Source organism: Alligator mississippiensis, chromosome 5 (genome assembly GCF_030867095.1).
Source record: "Alligator mississippiensis isolate rAllMis1 chromosome 5, rAllMis1, whole genome shotgun sequence".
Classification (NCBI taxonomy): domain Eukaryota; kingdom Metazoa; phylum Chordata; order Crocodylia; family Alligatoridae; genus Alligator; species Alligator mississippiensis.
In genome coordinates this window covers 38,042,763-38,058,212 of record NC_081828.1, presented here as the reverse complement: position 1 = coordinate 38,058,212, position 15,450 = coordinate 38,042,763, and the positions used below count along the sequence as shown (strand labels likewise).

Sequence of the window (15,450 nt, the reverse complement as noted above, 5' to 3'; positions counted from 1 at the left end):
CCCTTGCAATGCGGAGGCTGGCGCTGCCACTGGCACTGAGCCCTCAGTGGCATCCTGCCCTGTGCACAGATCTGGGGGACACATGCCCCCCACACCTCTCCTAGGGGTGCGTGTAGTGGTGGGAGCCAACCCCCACTTCCCAGCACTCCCCGGATCAGCTACCTGTGGCTCCATCCTGCACATCGCCCCACCCCAGCTGTGCAGCACTTGGCCCAGCCTCAGGCTCAGCCCCACTCCCTCCCTCACCACAGGGGCCTTAATCTACCCCCACTCCCCATGCCCCTTCCCCGCACTACGCCCCTTCCGCACAATAGACTCACCAGCCGGACGCTGTTCTCCAAGTTGCCAGACTGCATATCGGCAATTAGATTGGTATCTGCCAATATGGCTGGTCAATAATCAGCCACCAGTTTTAGCCCAAAGAATCTTTATCGGTGTACCCCTAAAAACCATTACACCATTGGTCCAAAGCTATTGGTTAGGAAACTCCTTCAGAATCAGGACAGTGAGGTTTAATACTCAAAAAACCTAAAGTGTGTGTCAAATATAGTGCAAGAGTTCTTGTGTGTGATAACTTCTATCAGAGGCCTGAGGGCTAGTACTGTGATACTCAAAAGCTTGCCTATGTCTATCCCAACCATGCATTTTGGTTCAATAAAAGGTATCACCTCAGTATAATGGCCATATGATATGGTATGTGAAAGGAAATGACCCCCTTTTCTTAAATTCAGTTTAGTTTTTCACTCTACTCTGAAAGGGATTTAGAACAGTTGGAAGAAGATGCTTATTTATTGCTCTGGAGTAAACATGTGGCAGGTGTGGAAAACAGCACCTAGCATCCGAAAAAACAGAGTAACTACCTCTCTGTGGGTGGGTCTACATGTGCAATTAATGCGAAGCAATAAACTGGAATTTATTGCTCTGGAGTTTATTGCTCCTGGGTGTGCCATTTGAACATGCGCCTGGGAGCAGTAAACTCTGGAGCAATAAACTGTTTACTGCTGTTTGCACTTGCTTCTGGGAGCACATGTTGAGCCAGGCTGGAGCACCCCCAGCTGGCAGGGGACCTAGGGGGTCAGCCTGCCAACCCAGGGTTGTCTTCCCCATGTCAATGTGCTGCAGAAGGACTGGCTGGGGCACAAGGATGTGTCAGCAGAAAGCTAGCTGGTGGGCACCCTTGTGCCCCAGCCAGCTGGAACAGCATCTACACATGCGCTGTTGCAGAGTAAATTCGTTTACTTCAGCCTAAAAGGGGCAGGTGTATAGACAACTGAGACATTTACTGTGCAGCTAATTAGTTTATTATGCAGTAAATGTCTTGTGTAGACTAAACCAAAAAATATCTGCAAGCATTTGATGGTTTGAATCATTCTGCATTTGTGCTACATTCATATTTGATCTTCTCTTCCATATGTTACTGTGTATTCTTATCTTTCATATCCACATGTTCCATGCTTTGTGAAAGGAGGAGCTTCTAAAGAAAAAACAACAAAAAAACCCCAGGAAACTGCAGCTTGAATTCCGGTTTTAGAACACTGCTTAGTCTGTGATCCAGAATCATGACTTTCAGCTGACTTAGGGAATAATATGACAGTCTCAGGTCTTTTTGAGTCATTCCTAATCTCAAGAACCTGAAAGTAAAGCCACAGGTGTTTAATGCTCTATCTGCTCATTGTGTACCTGTCCAAGGCTAAAATACCCTCTTTTGTTACAAACGTGTCCGTATGGAATTTAAAGAATTTGGAATAATGGAATTCTTGAAGTTCTCCTGCTTTTGGACAGTACTTGTTAGTCACCTTTACTTTTTAAATTTCATTTTTAAAAGTTCATTGCAAAATTTTTACCACTCCAACAGGAACTACATTTCCGTCAACAAAAGGGTTGGGCTTGGTTTGGTTCGGTTTATAAAACGGTCTTAAATTAGGTTAGACTCAGAGAGCTTTGGCTGTACTTAGGACTAGCAGAAATATTAAATGTTCAGTAGTGGATAGAAATACATATCCTTTCTACATCCTTTCTATTCAGTAAAATGAACTGCTTGAAAACTGTCAGCTGTGCTAATCTGGCACAATTAAATAACGTACAGCCGGTCATCAGTTCTACTGTGGTCCTGAAGCTGGCAGGAGAGTTGTTTGCAGTTTTAAATACTAGCTTTTGGCCTTTCTTCCTTTTGTAATAAATTGTACAAGTGTCCTTTAATTTTTAAACTTGCCATCCCTTACGTCTGAATATATTCATTATTAAACAGCACCTGACCAGTTTTTAACTGAAATAGTGTCTTTAGAGAGAATCATTTAGACATAAGAAAAAATGGCACTGTCACACATTAAAAATGTGCCAGATATTTTTCTTAACTTACTCAGAATTATATTTGTTTTATGGATCTCATTAATTAAAACATGTTTCTGGCCAGTGACAGAGTTTACCAATTTTTTTAAAGTTTTAAATCATTTTAAAATATATTTTTTAAAAGAAACAGTACTTGACTCTATTGTAGACAGTTAGCTACTCTCAGGATGAATTAGTGATGCATGTGAGTGGGTTTTAATCGTTTTGTCAGGCTTTGATAGAGCTCCCAAAACATCCAGCTTCCCTCAGGTTCATATTGCTGCTCTCATAGGATGGTGACTTAACACACATCTGGGAAGAAATTGTACAGACAGATCTTATTAGTCTCAATTTTCTTACAAACCTTTTTTACACTTAAAACTCAGATGAGCTTTTAATTGATACAAGACCAATAGCAAGCCAGAATGCTTGTTAAATGTCTTGCGTAACCAAAAATGCTTGTAACTCGGGCAAAAGAGGGTCTTCAGGCCTTCTTCTTAACTGCTTATTTTCTATATGCTGCTTCAGACTACTTGTTCACTCAAATGTCTTTTCTTTTTGTTCTTTCTCTTGCTAAATAGCTCTAGAATGTTCTTCTGTACCTAATTGTGGGCTGCTTCCTTGTTTTTTCAGTAATTACTCCACACCTTATGTGTTTCTTCTGTTGTTATCTGAATCAAAATCTGCAGAGTGCATTGTATATTTTAGTATTCTTATCCTCGTTTGGGACTTAATTAAATCAATTTAAATCACAATAACTGCAATCACGTTTTCTCTGTTGGTTAGTTTAACAGAGTATTACATTGTCTTAAAGGATTTCTTAAAGTTTTCATTAAAAAGAATAAACCCCTAGAATTCTCTGGATTAGAAGTAATTGAATCCAAATATAATGGCTCATATAATAATTGTAACTTATATTTTTGTCTTTAAATACTTTTTTATATCTGATTCACAAACAATAATTACCAGTTGATAACATAACAACAAGAAGCTATGTGCTCCTTAACATTATAGTGTAAACTGAACTATTAAATTAACTGTGTCTATTTATATTTAATGTGACTTTGATAAAGCATTTGCCATTTTTGATGCATTTCCTGTGTGATAGTCCAGAATGCATTTATGTTTAGTCTACCCTGGAATTTTTCTGTTTTCTAGTTATGATCTTTTTTTTCCCCATAAAAATGTCTTTATTTGAGGATATAAATTGAATGTGGTATTTAAAAGGGTCCCTCTTAATATGAATTTTAATACCAGTTTCTGTTTCTCCTCTGCACAGTCCCTTCAGTCTGAATATGTTCAGTACTAAAGCCTTGCTGCTTCGGTGAAACCTGGTCAGCTCTTAAATTCCCAACCCTTCATGGAGGAGGATGTTGAGGGAAAGAAACGGCTCACTAAGAGGAGAGCTCTTCATTCCTAGATAACTTAAAACATTTAACTAAGACACCAAGGAAAGACTTAACCAGGAATCTCTGGTTTTTAATGACTACTGCAGATGCACTGAGAAGTTAAATTTATGAAAATTTACAGTGATGTTATATACAGGTTGAAGATTTTAATGTTGTGACTGACTTGGGGTATTTTTAATAGATTTCAATAACACATTTATAATTACATTTGTGTATACAGTGTTACAATATGTATGTATTAAGAGACTATTTTGATAAGATAAAAATATATATAATTATGTAAAGATTAGACTATATTTTGATTTAGGTTTCTTCACTTCTTTGCTACGAAAAATATGTATTTTAAATGTTTTATGTCTTTATCTACAGGGTGTGAAAAGTTTTTATGAACAAAACCCTTTGGGTTTTATTTTTATGGGGCCACTGTTTTTGTTTAAAACTGAATTCAGTTATTTTTGGTGTTTAATTTTCCTTAAGTAAAGTAGTTGGAGTCAACTAATGAGAAATTTGTAAATATACTATCAACTGGTACAACTTGGTTTATAATTGGCTTCTCCCTTTCAGCTGCTAATCTTTCATATGGTCAGTTTAAAGAAGCAGAGAATGTATATTTTTGATTCAAATGTAATATGACATTTCTACTTCTGATATATAACCTCCTTTAGGAAGAGAAAGCAATCTAGCTGACAATTCTGTTTTATTTTAGTTTTTTCCCTTTTAAGAATTTGTTTACAAAAATGTGTTTTATTTTACTCCTAGTTTTTCTTTCAGTTTTGTTAAATGTTTGTACCATTTGGTAATTCAGTTTGTTCTGAAGCAGCTTGTAAATTTAAAAACTCTTTTATGCAATGTACTCCGTACATAAAAAGGAAGGCCAATTTCATAAGCAGGTGGAAGTCCACTGAATTTGGCAACTGGTGTAAATGATTTTCATGGCAAAAACATCCTAGATTCAGATGTAGAAGCAATAAGTTATTCTAATTAAATGTGGCAGGAAAACAATACCTTCCCAGACATTTATTCTCAATTTTAGCTTGTAGTTGCCTTAACCGATGTCCAATCATGCTATAAATTATTATAACACAAGTTCTGCCATTGGCAAATATGACCTTAGGCTTGTAGTTCTACTCAAAATTAATTGGGGACCAAATTTACTGAAAGTATTTCATACGGTGTTAGTGGGGAAGTTGCATCATATTTTACTATAACCCTTCAGAACTATTTCTCCTGTATTTATCAGAACAAGTTATGTGGCTGAATTCCCCTAAAAGTACTTTAAAAAATGGAAGGGTTTTGTGACTCATCTTTTTATTGGGCCAGCTATTTGTAGTTGGTCCAATAGAAGATAACACACAAAAGCCTTGCCCCTCATACATTTCCTGGCTACAACACAAACCTGACTCTACTTTAAAAAGCACTAGTTTGATTTTGAAACAAATGGTTAGTGTAATCCAGGAGGCAAAAATTAAATAAATGGAATTGTCAGTTAAAAGTACTGTACTTTTAGACAGCTGAAGAAAAATATTTGACTAACCCTTCAGTCCTCATTTGTGAAAGGTTTTTGTACAAAACAAAGTCCAGGAAAGTTCTATAAGTGTGTCTCAAATTACATCATGATCATCTGGTGTATTTTTATGAAAAAAATCATAGATACCATTTGGAATGGGAATTCACATTGAAAATCATAATAATTACAAAAACAAAGTTGAGTGCAGCTATATAAATCAGAGTAAAATTTACATGCAATACTGTAAATGTTCATAACTTTGTGTATATGTGACATACACACCCTAAGTAGCATATGTGTGTGCGTATATAATATAATATACTGTATATGAATTATAGGTTAATGGTAAGGTAATTCTACCTCCTATAAAGAATTTTGTTTGATATGTATTTTGTTATGAATAGTTTATCTTCATAAAATATGTATTTTGTTCTATTTTGAAGTTTAGATATACACAGCTAATCAACAATAAAAATATCTATATAAATGAGCTGCCTCACTTCTACTTTACTCAGTTTAATCTGGTCAAGTGCCTGCTCCTTTTCAGAAATTGGAATAAGTAAAATGTGGACCACTTGTGTCTCAATGACTCGATGATTTTACTGTTTCAATGGCAGTATTGTCATCCTCATCATTGGATAAGATTGTTGTTCCACCTGCCACATCTCATTCTGCCTGCATTAAGGAATACGAGCGTCTTAGGCATTGTGGACTTCCCTCAAATTCCATTGGCAGAAATCCAACAGCACTCTCATAAATTGGTAGATGCTCTTCCTACTGCTATTCCAGGCTGTATGATACTGTATTTACTCACATTCCACACACACCTTTTCCCTTAAAATCAACCCTTTGAAACTTGGGGACACTAACGATTTGGCAGTAGCTTTTGACTGAAAAGCTGCTGAAAAGCTTCTACCAATTCCTTAGTGGCTGTGAGAGAGTTAACACTCTAGCTTGTGTAAAAGTGGCCATTAAGTTGGGTGACAGTAAGTGAGCCGCTATGTGCTGTTGGCCATGCCCCAGGAATTTTTTTTTTTTCTAAATTCTGCCTTCCAAAAACAAGGTGTATGTCTTTTTGGGTTTAGGCGGTGGTTGGCATGTGAGGAAATACAGGCATTCTTTTCAGTGAATGGACCCTGCCAGGGTTTTAAAGTAGACGCCTGTCGTTGGTAGCAGCTACAGGTAAGAACAGCCTAAAGAGGAACCGAAGCAACTTGATTGACTCGGTCATAAAAAGGAACTCTACTGTGACTTCAGAACATCTAATTAGCAAACACTGTTGGCTCATTTTGATTATTACAATTACACTACTAAAATTTCAGTGATAACTACCTCCAGAGCATAGGGACATAGGGAGGAATTTAAAGTTTGAAGGACTGTTAATGGCAAAGATGCAATTTTAAACAGCTTGATCCAGCATCCTGTTCTGTGGCCAGTTCAGTTTTAACAAAGAGAATGTCCTAGGTCTATAGTACTTCCATTTTTCAGGAGAATCAAAGAGCTATCTGTGAAGGTCCAGAATTGTTTAGTTTCAAGGCTAATGAAGGTTTTCATTTGCTGTCTTAATTCCTGGCCTACTGTTTTCTCTTCTGGACTAGATACTCTGCGATTTAAAAGGAAACAAGGTAGATGTCATACTGACTCATTTCAGAAATCTGAGCCAGGGCTCATACATAACGTTTCCAGTGCTTATACTGGAACTCCAAATAGTATAGCAGGTCTGTGCTTTGCTCTTCCATTTCTTCAGAACACATCAATACATTATACAGGCAGTCCTCAGACTTACGACACAATTGGTTCCTGAAACCCTGGTCTTAAGTCGACGGATCTAACTCAGAACTGATTTTCCCATAGGAACAATGTTATAAGTGGGGGATTGGTTCCTGAACCAAGGCCCAATACCCTATTTTCACCAAAAATGACCCAGAGTTTTGTACTCAATCAATTATAGATGAGTAATATAGCTACATTGATGTATTTATGTTGTAAATAGCAATCATATTGATTTGGAAGGACTTCTTTGAAGTGGGTTTGCTGGACTTTTTGAAGGGTTCTTGGCTGGAGTCTTTTCAGGAGTCTTGTCTGCTTTCTTAAAGAAAGTGTCCAAGGAAGTTTGGACAGATGTTCTCCAGGGAGATGGGTGACTCGGTGAACTTGCTTGCTGGCATGTCATGGCATCGGATCAAGCATGGTAAAGTTGAAACTGACATCAGAAAGTTGAAACTGCCAATTTATAAATGTTGTAAGTGCCGTTCGTTGTAACTCGAAATGTCTTAAGTCAAGGACTGTCGTAATGGACAACCATGTCAAAAGGCAGTTGGATCATGGAACTGAGTTTACTGAGTCTTCTGAATGCCTGAGCAAACAATCCAAACAGACACTTCTCAGCAGATCAGAAGTGGGGCCTCAAGAACTTAGGCTAAATACAGGTGTTCAAAAAGGCTGAGGTGAAAGCACTCTAAGTATCATGCTTTACTCAAAGCGCTCTAGATAAGTGCAGGATTAAACATAATAGACATTAGCCCATGGGGGGCATAGAAGTGGCCTGCACTAGCTAAGGTTAGCAGGTATGTGGCACTTCAGTACACCTCCCAGGAGGCTGCTGGAGCAGCCCCTCTCCCCAGCCTTGCCCCCTGATCAGCGGGCAGCTTTCAGCAGTGGCTGGGGTGGTGGGTGGGTGAATGAAACACCCCTTGCTGCAAGGGCCCCCCCACAGCTTGCTGGCTCAGGGCAAGAGTGGGGATCCAGGTCCACATGGCAAAGGTGCCTCCCTTTTCCCCCTGGCTGCAATTCCTGGTGCAGTTAAAAGCCAGATAGGCTGCCCTGTGCTGCAGCTTCTGACTGCAGCTCTCAGGAGGTTGGGGCAGGAGGGGAACAGAACCCACCCTGAGGCAAGGCCACTCCCCAAAGTTTGCTGGCTTGGGGTTTAGTGATGGGGGCCGAGCCAGGTCCACACAACGGGGATTCATTCACCCACTTCACCCCAGCCTCCTGGCAACTGCAGCCAGAATCTGCAGCATGGGGCTGCCTGTCCGGCTTTTAGCTGCGCTGGGAACTGTGGCTAGAAATGACCCTGCCACCCCCAACAAGTTGCTGGCTTGGAGGCCGGGGGGGGCCAAGCTGGGTCTCTGTGGTAGGGGGGCACCCCCCACCCCAGGTGCAGCTGCAGCTTGCCTACCCTGTGCTCCAGCTTCTGGCTGCAGTTGCCAGGAGGCTGGCATGGTGCTGAACAGAACCCTGGGAGCAGTTTTTAGCTATGCCAGGACCTGCAGCTGGGGGAGAGAATGGAGCTCCTCCCTGTCACATGTACCTGGCCTGGCCCCACCTGAGCCAGCAAGCTGTTGGGGAGTCTTCATGGCATGGGTGCTCCATTGGCCACACCGGGAGTAGACAGAGCCTTTTCTGTCTCCTCTCTGTGACAGCTGGGGGGCAGGCTTGGGGCGGTGCTCCTCTGCTCAGTGGAGGCTAGCAAGCCCCCAAGGGAGAGGCCCCTGGGATGTTGAGGGAATGTAACCTACTCTACTCAAGGTGGATGTAGTACAGGCATTCAATAAAGTGTTCTGACGTAAAGCGCTTTAGTCTATTACCACATCCATCGAGGGTTAACTTAGAACAGGATCCACCATTTTTAAAGTTCTTTAAGCACCATGTCCATCTTTTTTGTTATGGCTTTAAAGAACTTTCTGTGTGCTTAACGCACATTAAGTGTAATGCCTGTACCTAGCCTTAGTGATCCATAGATGGATTTATCCTGCCTCAGAATAGGAAGATGGACTTGATTGATTTCTTGAGGTCCCTTCAGGCTATTTTCCTATGATTTATATCTTTTCCTGCTGGTGGCTTCCCCTGAGCAAATACATATTTCAAAGATGCATCCTGAAAAACTCCAGTTAAGCAACAGGTAGGTAATTTCTCTTTTTTTTCATAAAATAACTTGCATTTTTCAGGAATATCTCAGGCTATAACTATAGTTCCAGATAATGTGTGTTGTGGTAGTTAAACCAGTACTATCTACTGTCAGACTTCTACTTGTGAAATAGGAAAACTTGAATTGCAGTGTCATCATTTTCCAGTGATTCCATTTTTGGTATATAGCATTCTCTGTAGTCAAGCTTGTGTAATACCTTGATTCAATTCAGGACATAGTCACTTGAGCAAGTTACCATGATGTAAATGAGGACAGAGACTTACAAGGTTGTCAGCAACTCTGTTAATTGCTTATGTGCACACCCTTATCTGTGGAAAATGGAAGCTAATCTACATTAGCTTACCACTTTTTACTACTCATTCTTTTTGTAGGGTTTTGTCAGAGGAAGGGCAGGAGTTTTTTATATATGTGCTGTTGTGTACTTATGTTAAAGAAGGCAAATTTGAGGAAGGCAACCTGCTCTTCAAAACAAAGGCAGTAAGGTCTATGATGATCCTTAGATCCTCTGAGAGTTTGTTCTACTGAGTTGGACTTGCCTGTAAGTTTTGTTTCCTACAAAGGTGAGCCTTACCATTATTGAAGAGTTCTACTGTGTCAGAGGGCAAATTTAATTGACCACAGTCTTTATACTAGAACTTTAGGTCTATTTTCTGGTAATGGTGAGCCCAGACCATGAGTGCCTTGAAAATAAAGACCAAGACCCCAAACTTGATTTGAAATTCTGTAGCAATCCATTGTAGACAACAGAGAAAAGGTCTCTGTGCCATCTTGAAGAGATTCACTGTAGTGTTCTACAGGTGGAGTTTCCTAAGTGATGAAGATTTCATGCTCAGATTTATTACACAGCTGTAGTCAAGACACAACATGATTAAGGTATAATGGGGGCAAGTTGTTATCTGACAGAATTTAATGAAATCTCTCATCCAATCAGATATGATTAAAAAAAATATTGCTGAGAGAGCTTAGCTGAGTGAGGGATCCAAGAGCAGCCTAAAGTATGGTCTGAACTGACCGCTTGAGGGAGTGTACATTCAACCAAAGGAACCTACCATGACTTTGGCTACTGTCTTGTTTAGTTCAGCTTTAACCACCTGCTCTTCATTTGTGAGTTAATGGCATCCATGCACTGGGCCATGTCAGTGGCAGCCTATGGTCACATGCGGTGATGGAGAAGTAGATGTGCTATCCGCATATTGCAAGCATGTGAATCCATATTGTCATACCAGTTGGTTGCTAGGAACCTTTACCTCAGCTCCCTCTAGCCCCTATCCAGGCACAATATAAAGCATTGTGTTGACTGCATATGCTAGGTAACACCCATACCAAGGAAACTCCCAGGTATAGAACATAGTCAGTCTTCACTCCTCTGAAACCCCATTGTGGTGAAGAGAATCTGCCTAACTTTGCACATCAAGGGTGTCACACATGGCCTGCAGGCTGGAGATGGCCTGTGGGACTTCATTGTTCAGCTGGCAGGGCTCCTACAAGGGCTGGGAATTTGGGGCCTAGGTGAGTGGGGGAGCTTCATGGGAGATGTGTTGGCAGCAGGTGGTAAGTGGTAGCCGTGTTAACCCTCATGGTTGCTGTAATCATGTACGCTGCTGCCACATCTGTATCCGGCCCATGAGGTTCCCTACAGACCAGATCTGGCCACAAGAATCTTCACCTCCAAACCCGGCCCAGGGCCGAGTGAATTTGATATCCCTGCTGTACATGCAGGAGTCAATATTAGGGTTCTTGTACAGAACTCACAAGGGACTTGGTAGCAAGGATTTTATGTCCTCCACACAAGACTTCTAAATGTAAGTGGTTGACTGTGATGGGAGTTTTGCAAGGAAAGAAGGGTCTGATTTTTCTGCCATTAAGATACCAGAGTTTTCCATTAGTCAATTCTTTAAAATAAAAGTCCATGTAGGCTGAACACTGATGTTTTGCTTTTTGTGCATGGAAAGACACACGACACAATGCAAGCTTTACTCGAAGTGCCTAACTCACAACCCACTTACACCTACCCACCACCTGTGAGCTTTGGATCAGACTTCTTAAGTCCCTGATCAAAGAAAGATCTGGCTGGGCAAGACATGTCTACCACTAGTACAAACCTTACTTTTAATAGCTGTTTTGAATTTGTAGCTTAGAGCTGAAACAATCTTACACTGGGACTCCAGATAGACAGAGGTAAATATAATCTTTTCATTTACAAGGTGGGGGATCCTGTTTCACAACCAAAGGTGAAGCAGCTAATTTGGAGAAAAAAATACAAAGAAGAGAAGACAGGCTGTTTTGTTTGGCCCTATAGTATTTGGGATTTTATTCTATGTACTTTGTAAGATAATAACCAACAATAACTATAACTTTGCTTGAGCAGTACGCAAGACACAAGGAGCTCAGGGTGACAAGAGAAGCTGTGCCATACAGACACGTCATTTTAAACTGGGCTCATGGCTTCACTGCAGCATGGGGGCGGCAGAAGTGTCTCAGCATCAAAGGGAAAGGGAGCGTGTTTGCAGTGACAACTCCTGTGCTTCTCCATTAGAATCACTTACTTTAAAGGACTGTGTGCCCCAAAGGACTTTCAAAGCCTTTATGCTCTAATAAGAGGGTTGCAATACCATTAGTCCTAGTAGCAGGCTCTATTCAGCACAATCCAATTAGTTGCAAGCTGACACACTTTCTCCTGTAATATTGGCCAGACAGACAGAAGAACTTTGGTTTCATTTTCTTGCAGCCACAGTGTTTCCAATAACCCTCAGATATAACTTCAAAAGGGTCTTGTGGGACCCACAGCAGCTTGGGATCCTGAGTGTGGAACTGGCACATTTTTATATCACGTTCCAGAAAACCTCACCCTGTGCGTTCAGTATTATTATTATTATCGTTACTCATGGCAGTTAGGGCTGCAGAGTGAGACTATAAAGTAATCTATTCATCAAGGAAAAGCAGTGACCAATTCAATGTAGAGGAGTGTATAATAGATTTCAGTCACCTGTGTTGTCTCCATTTCCGCCTATCCCCTGAATAACCCAAAATATACATACACAGGGGTTAGCACCCTTACATGAAAAGTGCTCTGTTGCCAAGGAGCTATATGTAAGAGACAATGTGTTTTTTTTAATTCAGAAAGCACATTGCTATTAGAGACTGGATCTAAAATTAGGTTTAAAAAATAGGTTTTACAGAAGCACTGAGTGGTGCTACCTAATAAGGAGAATCGGAAGAAATCAGTTCAAATGAATAGCTGCTAGGGGAGTTTCTGCCCCAGATACTCTGCCTTTCAGAGACAGGTGAACAAAGTCCTTTATTAGTCAAAAGCTTGCTGAAGATAAAAGGGGCTGTGTACATGCGAGGCAGCATTCAAACCATGGAGTTGGTGAGGGAGGGAGAAAAATCACACTGTGTAGCTGCAGTATTTTCAGAGCCAGCTGGGATTTTCCTCCTGCTTTTACAAGTTGGAAATCTGCTGAATAATTCATGAGGAGGAGAAAGGCTGAATTTTCCTGGGATGATGTATGTGGTATGTACGGTAGCACAGAAGGAAACCGCAAGACTTCATATCAGCTGCTGCTGCTCTTGTTGCTGATTGCAGGTGCTGCTTTTCTTGGCATTTTCACAGCTGGAACATCCTTGCTGCTGCCTCCCTGGATGCTGTTAGCTGCCTGACCTGGATTGTCCCTGACAGCTCCCTGCTCTGGATGCTACTAGCTTCACTATGCAACCCCGCTCCTGCTAGCTTTATTCTCTGGACTGTCCTATTGATTGCCTGTGTTGGATACTACTGGACTTTGCATGCTCTGCACTATACCTGTAACCTGCCTTAGAGCCTTATTCTGGCTCCTCTCTGTCTGTGTCTCTGCTTCAAAGCCTCCTTTCCCAGGTAAGCATGAGATTTGCATGGAGGTGCCAAGACTGAGTTGCATTCAAGAAGATGCCCAACTCTTCCTGGAGTGCCAGCTCCTCTCTGCTGCTGCTGTGTGAAGAGTCCTCAGGGACCAGGATCTCTTTGTCTCTTCTGTACTCCTTGTTAGCCATATCAGGGACCTTATCCAATGTGATGGTCATTTATTTAGTCTTCTCCTTCAAGAAGCTACAGACCACCAGCAATGCTTTCATTGTGAATGGCTGTGCCGCTGACCTGAGCGTCTGTGCCCTCTGGATGCCACAGGAGGCGGTGCTGTGGCTGCTACCACCAAACTCCCCTTCTGCCCACTCAACAGGATACAGGCTGCTCCGGGGGGCGCTCCTGGGCCTTGGCCTCACTGTCTCCCTGGTCTCCCACCTTCTGGTAGCTCTCAACAGGTATGTACTCATCACTAAAGCACCTAGTACTTACCAAGCAATCTACCAGCGGAGACATGTAGGGTGGATGATTGGACTGTCCTGGGGCCTTGCCTTGCTCTTGGTCTTGCTGCTGCCCAGGCTTTGGACACAGTGGCCTTCACAGCAGTCACCCCAGGGGGACACTAGCAGCAGTGTGCACTATACTGCTCTGCTGGTACCTCTGGCCATGCTCAGCCAGACGGCACTGCTGCTCCACTGCTACCTTGGCATTGTGAGGCGTGTACGGGGCAGTGTCAAACGGGTCAGTGTTCTCAACTTCCACCTTCTGCACCAGCTGCCCTTCCCTGCTGCCCCACAGCCGCCACGCCGGGCACAGCGACGCCTCAGCAGCATCTCTGTGCTGCTCCTCTGCTGTGTCTTCCTCCTGGACACCCAGCCCCTGGTGTGGGTGAGCCTGCTGGACTTCTTCCTGCAGCCCATGCCCCGGGCACTGCAAGCGACCAGCTGGCTGCTGCTCTGCTCACTGTCAGCATTCAACCCACTGCTTTATACCTGGAAGAACGAGGAGTTCAGGCGCTCCGTGCGCTCAGTGTTGCCGGGAGGAGACGCACCAGCTGTAACTGTAGCTGTGGCAGCAGCAGCCACCACTCTCCCCACGGTGTCCCTTCCCTCCCAGGAGCTGCCACAGCTGAGTGCCAGGGTGAAGAGCATGGGTAACCTCATGCTTCACTGATCCACTTGGGGAAACATATGGCTCCCCTGGCAAGATTTGACAAGTTGCTGAAACATGTAGGAGGCATACAAGTGCAAATGACTCACTGAACCACAGAGCAAAATCCTCCCCTGAGGGAGAGACTTTGGATGCTGCTTCACAGATGCTGCCGGGCTAAAATGTATATCCAACTGATTTCCTTCCCCGTGGCATGTATGTGGCCTGGAAAAGCTGATGGGGTTGGATACTTCTGAGGACCCTGTTGCTCTCCAGGTCCTCGGTTTCCCCTCTGCTTTCCTCTCAGCTCGTACACTGCCAACTGAGGTTCCTTCACAGGAGTAGAATGCTTGTGTCTGGGGGTTACAACCACTGCGGTGTAAAAATGTTGCCATGGAGACTCCTTTAGAGAGGTTGTGGACCTGGGGCTGCTCAGCCCTCCTCACAGGAAGGTGGCGCTTGGATGTGGGTGATTCAGAAGCTATTTTACAATGGGGCTTGGGATGCTAAATAAGCATCTGGGAACTGCCTTGGCAGTCCCACCCCACTTCCAGCTCTCCATTCCCACTGCCCATCCACAACAGGCTTTCCTGTCTTCTCAAGTGGAGCCCCACAAGATGTGCAAGGGTAGAAGGTCCATCCTTCTGCGGGCATCTTCCAGGAAGGGACATCTACCCTGCCCCCTCTTTCCAGAGGGCTGTTTCCACAGGACTTTCTGGGACTTCACCCTCTTCTGCTCCTCACCCCCTTTGGGGCCGCTCTTTCCCTTGCTAGTTCTGCCCCCACTTCTTTCTCCTTTTTCTGTGAATTTGTTTCCTTTCTTGCTCTCTCCTTGCCTCTCAGTTTGACTCCTGCTTTGTGTACCCATTTGCTGCCTCTTCCCCCAGAGGTTTGCCACCTTCAATCCCTCACTTGCTGATACATTGGGAAGGCTGAAGCTCTTGCCATGTTGTCCCAGGGCATTTGGGAGAAGGAGCTTGGGACTTGGTGCTGCTCAAGCCTCCTTTGCAGCCTGGTTTTTCTCATTCCCTGCCTCAGCCTCCCCTGCTCTGTACAGTGCCATCCACATCTTTCTATTTTTAAAGGCCTCTCTGGGATGGTAGCCAGGGCTCAGAGCCCATTGGACTGGGTTTAGAAGTAGTCACAGTCCCACAGAGAAAACAGGATGGAGAGGCAACTTTTAAATAAAAAAAAAAAGCCCCCTGATTTTAATACTTTGTTTTGGATGTTTTCTGAGCAACTCTTTAAATAAAACAAATTTTGACACAAATCTCTGCCTTTGGCAATTCAC

At 42.9% G+C, this 15,450-nt stretch overlaps 2 protein-coding genes across 3 annotated transcripts in view; both read left to right on the top strand.

Annotated features, from left to right (window-relative positions):
• Nucleotides 1-5,734, top strand: part of CDC14A (cell division cycle 14A) — a 133,047-nt gene extending 127,313 nt beyond the window's left edge. For both annotated transcript variants that reach the window (XM_014599770.3, XM_006273727.4), the window contains one exon: nucleotides 3,608-5,734. In XM_014599770.3, the coding sequence (XP_014455256.2) occupies nucleotides 3,608-3,656 (49 nt within the window). In that variant the 3' untranslated portion in view covers nucleotides 3,657-5,734. The remainder of the gene's footprint in view (nucleotides 1-3,607) is intronic.
• A 7,294-nt stretch (nucleotides 5,735-13,028) lies between these two features.
• Nucleotides 13,029-14,731, top strand: GPR88 (G protein-coupled receptor 88). The gene has a single exon (XM_006273728.2). It carries the CDS (start codon nucleotides 13,098-13,100, stop codon nucleotides 14,181-14,183), a length of 1,086 nt encoding a protein of 361 aa, XP_006273790.1. The 5' UTR covers nucleotides 13,029-13,097; the 3' UTR covers nucleotides 14,184-14,731.
• The last annotated feature ends 719 nt before the right edge of the window (nucleotides 14,732-15,450 follow it).

Bases quoted from the DNA above. Each gene is read 5' to 3' on its own strand.
- GPR88 (XM_006273728.2), top strand. From the start codon at position 13,098: ATGCCCAACTCTTCCTGGAGTGCCAGCTCCTCTCTGCTGCTGCTGTGT.